We start from the raw sequence: 8,172 nt of genomic DNA, 5'->3' as shown, positions 1-8,172 counted from the left end.
GTAGGTGGTGAAGTACTTATAGTTCTTCATCGTGACTGTCGCTTTCTGGGCGTGTATGACCGCATCTGTGTGTGTTGAAAAAGAGTTTCTCTTTTTCTAGGCAGAGATGGGCTTCAGTATCTGTACTTGGAATATTACGCCCAATTTCCTTTTCACCACAGCAAGTGAGACAGAGGTTGAAGAAAAGAAAGAAGGGGGAAATGGAAAGATAGAGATACAAGAAAGGGAGCTGTCCTTTAAAAAGGTAAAGAAAAGAGAAGATAGCATGAGGACGAACAACAGATCTCCATGGCAACGCTGCAATCACGACCCAGCAACTGACTGCTTCTTTAAAGACGTTCTGGATTGCGTGCAAGTGCATGTGTGTTTTGAAACAGAACAAGAGAGCATGCTTTACAGCTACTACAGCATTTGCGTTTAAAAGGATCCTGCTGCCTCTGGTTCACTCATCCATCTTTCTTTTAAAGAGACCATTGAGAAAAGTTTGAAAGATCAGTGATGAAACTCATAACCAGGTCAATAAACATCAGATCCGGTCTCGGAATTCTGTGCCGTGAAGCACTTAGAGCAGCTTTTGGGTCTGATCAGCTTCCTATTGTGCTGAACCAGTGTCAGCTAAACTCAGGATCTCAGAGCTGCCGGAGAAGGTGGTATTTAAGGTTCAACGCTGAAGTGAATAGGACTCCCAGTAAACCTAAAAAAGATTCCGGCACAGACAGCATGCTGTCAGGGAGAACATTATCCTATCCTCACTGCTGTCTGTGGAGGATGTAATTACAAGGAGAGATAGATGATGAAATGGAGCGAGGGAAAGACCCAGAAAAAGAGCAAAAAAGGGAATTTTATTTAACCCAGGCTGACCTTCGTCCTAGATGATTCTTTAATAGTAAGGTAGATGCCAAAGGATATAGTTCTAGATACAAAAAATTAGCCCTTTTGAGACTCTGGTTCTGTTTTAAATCCTCATGGGCTGTCTGCAGTCTACGTAAGCAGTTACTTTCGAAAGAGATGGTTGATTCTGACAGCATTTTAAAGCGACAAGAAGTTGTTCATTTTCATTAAGAGGTGATTTGAATGACAGGAATTTCGTGGATAAAAGAATAAATGGATAGTTCACTCAAAAGTGAGAATTCTGTCATTTTTTACTCACCCTCATGTTGTTCTAAACCTGTGTGACTGACTTTGTTCTGTATAGAAGGCAAAAGAAGATTTTCAGATAACATTGGACTGGCATTTTATGGCCAAAAATCACTGAAGCATTTTTGTAAATAACTTCTTTGGTGTTCCACAGAAACAAAATAATGTCATAAAGGTTTGTACTGATAAGTAAATGATGACAGAATTTGAAATTTTGAGTGGACTGTCCCTTTAAGGAAGCATTTGAACTGAAATGGAACCTGGAAGTGACTGATTTGAAACTCTATATGTCCAGTCCAGCAACTCAGTTAAGGGTCACTCATGCATGCAACACAAGTCGCTCACGTGACGCTCACAAAAGACTTGACTAACAATCACATTTGACTCCAGTAGAGATTGATGATAGTATGTTGCTAAGCTAAAAGCACAAACAATTCATAGAACATGCTAATTAAAAATTGAGATTGAGAAAAAGATTTGTTTTTAAATAGATTTAACTATTTCTTTTCACTACTGCTTTAAATTGTAAATAATACTTCCTTATACTCTTGTTTTTTTCAGTATGTTTGCATGTGCGGTGGGGCAGGTCTCATGTGAAGTTCTGCTTGATAAGGAAGAAAGATTAGCTAGAAAGGAGAGTGCCATTGTAAAAGTGCATTGTGACATTGTAGCGGGGTGTTTCATTTATGTTTATGAGTGATGTATTGATATCAGTTCTGCTTTATGTATATATCAGCACTCTCATGACTAAGCACACACACAAGCTATACCAAGGTCTAAAATCTGAGTCCCCAGCCATACCTGCACACATGCCCTCTAATACCTTAAGTCCTTGCCCCTCTGTTCCTGTCAGCACACTGTCAATCTCCAGCTTTCTATGCCCTGACCTTTGCTACTGCTCTTGGATCAGCTTACCTATAAACACACACATTCAGACTGACACAGACGGTGTGGGTTTGCTGTATTGTTTCAGCCAGCTTTTCTCATGCCTTTGTCGTGAGCTGCCCCCTGATATGGGTAAAGAAATAAAGAGCGTCTTCATTTAAATACATACCTCTGAGTGTGCACCATTTATTGGACTTGATGTCAAGCATTACATTTATGGCTTTGAACTTTGATCGGTTGGTCTTTGAAGACGGAGCTGTCATGAAGTGCAGCTCCCGTATATGTGAACTGTGGTTTGTACGCACACACAACACACACACACACACACACACACCGCACCACAGGGCTCATGGAGTTGGCTGGGTCCCTCTTGATGATTGAACTTTCTCTTTAATGAGCTCTGCTTTAGCTTGAGTACAAAACGGAGAAACTTCTGTAAAGTTAGAGATTAAAATGATAAATGCTGTGTGATGCTACTTGTGTAAATGTTAACACGCTTATGTTTGTGAAGGAATGAAAGCGGGAAAGTGTAGAGAAGCACATAGTATATTTGTGCGTATGTGTGCTTGCAGGTTTAGCAGATGGACCTGTTTGATTTAATCTAATCTAATCCACTGTAATCTAATCCAGTCTAATCTGATCTGATCTGTATGTTTCTGCAGTGTAATGGGGTAACGTGGGAAATTGGGATTTAATCTTGATTTGGACGGGAGAGTTGAGAAGATTTGTTGGGGTTAAGGGACTCTCATGAGATTATGATTTTTCATTCACTAGAATGCTTTATGATTGCTGTGGTGATGCCTCTTCCTTTTTCTTGTCCCATCATTTTGTTCCCTTGAAAAGCATTATTGAAGGGATGGTTCACCCAAAAATGAAAGTTCTGTCATCATTTACTCACTCTCATGTCATTCCAAACCTGTTTGACTTTTCTTCTTCTATGGAGAAGTCTGGTTTCACACATCTTTTGAATTGGGCTGCTTAGACAATGCAAGTTCATGGCTGGTTTATGTCATTTACTCAGACCTGCCACTTCTGTCCATTATTTTCTAATGCTTAGTATGATCAATAGTAGTAATGATTAAAAAAAGAAACTGCCTGTAAGTTTGGTGCTGGGGCAGAGAATAAAAGGACATTGAGAGTGCTGAAGGAAGTCATAAATTAACATGGTGCATGTGATGCATTACATAATATGCATATCTTCAGACCCAGAGTTTGAATGCGTATGTGTTTCTCTGAATCTAATTCCTGTTCAGTTGCAAGCTAACCAGCAAATGCAGCAACTACACTACCATTTTAACATTTTGTAGTTTTTTAAAATTTACTTTAATCTCTCAGTCTTATGTTCTCCAAAGCTCCATTTATTTGATCAAAAATACAGTAAAAACAGTCATATTGTGAAATATATATAAAAAAAATCTATTTTAATATATTAAAATGTGATTTATTCTCATGATGGCAAAGCTGAATTTTCATCAGCCATTACTACAGTCTTCATTGTCACATGAACCTTCAGAAATCGTTCTTATATGCTGATTTGGTGCTCAATAAGCACAGCATTTCTTACTATTATCAATTAATAATAGTAAGATTAAATATTTTTGTGGAAACCGTGAGACATTTTTTCAGGATTCTTTGATGAATTGAAAGTTCAAAATAACAGCATTTATTCGAAATTGAAATAATTTGCAGCATCATAAATGTCTTTACTTATGTCTTTGCTGATTAAAAATATGAATTTCCTTACTGACCCGAACTTTTGAACGGTAGTAAACTCTCCTGTACCCATATCTTCCGTAACTACAGAAAGTCTTCTTACCAACAGTCAAAAGTTGTCAGATGATTGTACTTAACACACACCAAGTGCTGCTTCAAATGCTTATTTTACACTTTCTGTGCTCTAGAGCACAACAATGACATGATACATACAAATTTTCAACTGTGGTTCTGTTCATACCTCACATATCACTCAAACACACTGATCTGGTTCTGACCCCTCAATTATCAGGTAGTCAGTCAGAGGTTGTGATCATCACTGTGTATTTGGCACGCCAAAATGACCGAGCAATATTCTACGGCTGTGTGAATGTAGCCATATTTTCCTCTTGTGAATGATAGATCTATCTGCGTGTGTGTGTGTGTGTGTGTGTGAAAGCGAGAGAGGGGCAGAATGTAGTTGAATTTGAATGTCATCCGAGTGTGACCATCTGAAACATTTTTCTGATCCCTATATCCCATCTCTCTGTCAGACCCACTCTGATGCCAAAGGAGGAGGGCGTCCCAGTGTGTCAAGTAGTCGGAATGTGGTGCCGACAGTGGATGAATACCCCCACATAGGAAATTACAGACTGCTGAAGACCATCGGCAAGGGCAATTTTGCCAAGGTTAAACTGGCCCGACATGTCCTCACTTCTAAAGAGGTAACTAGATCTCCTTTGTACTTACCTTTTTTAGTGGATCTTAGGGCTGCACGATTATGACAAAAATCATAATTGTCGATTATTCCCTTGAAATTGTAATTGCGATTATTAATTACGATTATCACAATTTACATTGAATAATGTTTATACCATTGTTTGATGCAACTGCATGCCGTATTTTTATGCCCAAAGACAGTTGGACATAGTGGTGTATTAGAGGTAAAAAATTATATAAATACTGTTCAGTTTCTGTCACAAACCGATCGTTTCATGTCTTAGAACATCAATGTGTCGTCACGAGCCGCAGGGTTTAATTTGGATTTGTCTGTGCATGTTTTTTTTACTCTCATAGATTTTGTTACCATTGCCATGCATTATACGACTGATAGACTGCAACGGCTGGAGTTAAAAATCATAATTTGTGTTCTACTGAAGAAGCAAAGTCACCTACATCTTGGATGCCCTGGGGGTAAGCAGATAAGCATAAAATTTTCATTTTTGGGTGAACCATCCCTTTAAGCCTCAAACTACAACAACTATACATCGGATTGGTTTCTTCTGTAAATTATAAAAAAGGAAAAATATGAATGGTATTATAATGTTATACTTAGGGTGTACTCACACTAGGCACGGTTGCTTTGAACCGAGCTCGAGCGCGGCACGGAGCGCTCACACTAGTCAAACGAACCGGGCTTTGGGGGTCAAACGCGCTCGGGCATGGTTCAAAACGCCTAGTGGGAGTACACCCTAAAACTAAAATTAAAATAATGGGAAAAACCCTTAAAATAACATGTAGAAAGAAAAAAACACATCTTAAGCACGCAGAATAACATAAGTGGACTTTGAACGATTAATTGCCGCTTTGAACGATTACGTAATTGTGGCATCCATAATTGTAATTGCGATTAGAAATTCGATTAATTGTGCAGCCCTAGTGGATCTAGTCCTCACTACACTGAAAAAAAAAATTGGTGTGGGATTGGCTTTGTTGTACATTGAAACAATTTTCACTCCAAAATTACTAGTAAATTTCATTTACAATTACAAAGTAATGGCAAGTAACAAACTAAATACTTTCATCATATACTACACTTATTTCATTGTTTTTGACCGTTTGAGATTTATGCACGATGCATCCTAAATTGCATCATGTCTGACTGTGATACATGTCCAGGGCCTGTTGCATTAACTGCTTAAACTAGTATTACAAGTTAGGGATCTATTTTTTTTTGTCTTTTAAGGTTACTCATAACTTTAAGTCAGTTGTATAAAAATGTAAATTAGTCTAATTTGAGAAATTACAGTTTATCCTTCGGCTAACAGCTAGTTAGTCAGACTAGTTCTTAAGACATAGTCTTAACAATAATGTCTGTGTTCATGCAACTGGCTCCAGATATGCTAAATCTAATTTCAAATTGGACTGGATGTGTGAATTTTGCTTAAATTCAGACTAAGTAATCAAATACACAGATTTTCTCTTGAATTCTTTTGACACGTTTCAACATTCCCAAGCAGGTTCTTCACTGATACTGTTTCCTCCTTGCTGAACAATTTAAGTTAACTTTATTAGGGTGAAAATGATGTCACAACTGTGGGACAGTCATATAAACCTTTAAAAGATTTATGATTATTTCAACAAGTAACAAAAATAAGGGAAGGCTGGCATTGTAAAAACTGTTCAAGCCTATTGTAATATGATCTTCGTATAACAAATAAAAGAAGCTGAAATCTGAAAGTTGATCTGTTTTAATAAAAACCAACCCCTGGGACATGTTTCTGGTGCCTGAATTTGCAGAAACATGCAAATATAGATCAAGCACAGTTAGCATTCAGAGTCATCTTTCTACTGTAACTCTGGTAAATCCTTTTGAAAAAAGTAATTTTATGTTTGAGAGAGGTGTTTAAAGATGTATTTGTGTTTCTTTTGTCTCAGGTAGCAGTGAAAATCATAGACAAGACACAACTCAACTCTTCTAGTCTACAAAAAGTGAGTCTGCAGATCTCCTCTCTTTATCTGTATATCTGTCTGTAGAGAGGGCACAGAAGGGGTAATTACAGGAAGAGAAGCTGAAGGATTTCCTCTGACGTGGGAATGAACGGGTTCTGCTTTACCCCCTCGCACACATACATACGCTGGTCATGTACCATGAACTTTTTGCTGTAACTACTACAGAATCCTGGAGGATATTAAAGAAATGAGGTTAATGCATTGTTCTTGCTGCTAGTGAAAATTTAACAATGTATGTGCTGTAAAATATTAATACACTACCATTCACAAGTAGGATATTTTGGGGTCAGAAAGATTTTTTTTGGAATAAATTGATTTTTGAAAGATACTTTTATTCAGAAAGGATGCATTAAATTGATCAAAAATGACAGACAAAAGACATACAAATAGATTTCTATTTGAAATGAATGCTTTTCTTCAAACTTTGTTCATCAGAGAATCCACACTTCATTAAGCATAACAACCATTTTCAACTTCTAATAATAATAATAAGATAAAAGATTTCTTGAGTACTACAATGAACACCTTGGAATGATTTCTTAAGGATCATGTAACAGAAGTGTTAAACATATGAACATAAAATAGACAATATTACAGTTTTTGACTTTTTGATTAAATAAACACAGCCTTGATGTACTATTATTTAAAAAAAACATTTAAACATCATTGTATGTAATCCCAGATTTCCACAATACGTCTGTGTTTGTACAAAAATAGAACATTTACATCTATTGTTTAAACGGATGATAGTAAATGTTCAGACACAGTTTTTTCATCGTTTATCACTTAAAGGAGACATATTATGCCCCTTTTTACAATATGTAATAATAAATCAATAAATGCACTGCTCTCTTGTCTCCTCTGAGGCTGGGACTCTAAATAGTGTTCTGTGCTCGTCTGTGCAGCCAATGACAGAACAGTTAGCATGTTTTGCTCAAACTTTCGCCATGGCATTAGAACTAGTACACCGTTGTCGCTTGCAAAAACACAGTAACGGCGATGTGGGTGTAAACTTACAGATTAAGGGGCGATAATATTATAATGAGATCCCTTTGTCACGTCACCAAGGGAGCGAAATCAGACGCGCTCGTTTTCTCAGACGCTTGCAGAAAAAGGCTTCCCAAAACAAAGTTACTGGGTTAATCTTTTTCACGTTTCCTTGGTTGGTAGATGCACCGGGGACCTGAATATAGCACTTAAAACCTGGAAAAGTCAGATTTTCATGATATGTCACCTTTAAGTTATTAGTGAATCCTGACCAAAACAGCTTAAAACCAACCTAAAATCTTTTGTTGGTCTTAGATTGTCTGCCAGCCTGGCTTAAAGCTCTTTGACTAACTGCTCAAAATCCCTATAAAACCAGCCTGACCAGACTGAGAGACCAGCAAACCAGCTTGAAATAAGATTGACCTGAGCCCTTAAAGGGACAGTTGACCCAAAAATCATTTACTCACCCTCAAGTTGTTCCAAACCTATTTGAGTTTCTTTTATTCCATTGAACACAAAAGACGACATTTTGAAGACTGTGACCAAACAGTTGCTGGTCCCCATTGACTTCCATAGTATTTTTTTCCATACTATGGAAGTCAGTGGGGACCCTTTTTTGTAAACTATCCATTCAATTAAATGTATCTGGCATTATCACAAGGATCAGGTTAATAGCACCTTGTCAATGCTTACAATCTTCTCAAACCTTCTCTTTTTATTGTGTTTTCGCAGCTCTTC

General features: G+C 37.4%; 1 protein-coding gene across 5 annotated transcripts in view; it reads left to right on the top strand.

Annotated features, from left to right (window-relative positions):
* The window catches only part of mark2b (MAP/microtubule affinity-regulating kinase 2b), a 53,396-nt gene that overhangs the window by 16,321 nt on the left and 28,903 nt on the right, over positions 1–8,172 (top strand). For all 5 annotated transcript variants that reach the window (XM_016490752.1, XM_016490751.1, XM_016490754.1 and 2 more), the window contains exons 2-3: positions 4,269–4,439; positions 6,373–6,428. In XM_016490752.1, the coding sequence (XP_016346238.1) occupies positions 4,269–4,439; positions 6,373–6,428 (227 nt within the window). The remainder of the gene's footprint in view (positions 1–4,268; positions 4,440–6,372; positions 6,429–8,172) is intronic.

Source organism: Sinocyclocheilus anshuiensis, unplaced genomic scaffold, assembly GCF_001515605.1.
Source record: "Sinocyclocheilus anshuiensis isolate Anshui unplaced genomic scaffold, SAMN03320099.WGS_v1.1 scaffold426, whole genome shotgun sequence".
Lineage (NCBI taxonomy): Eukaryota > Metazoa > Chordata > Actinopteri > Cypriniformes > Cyprinidae > Sinocyclocheilus > Sinocyclocheilus anshuiensis.
Note: the sequence above shows the minus strand (reverse complement) of the source record. Positions and strands in the feature narration are given on the sequence as shown.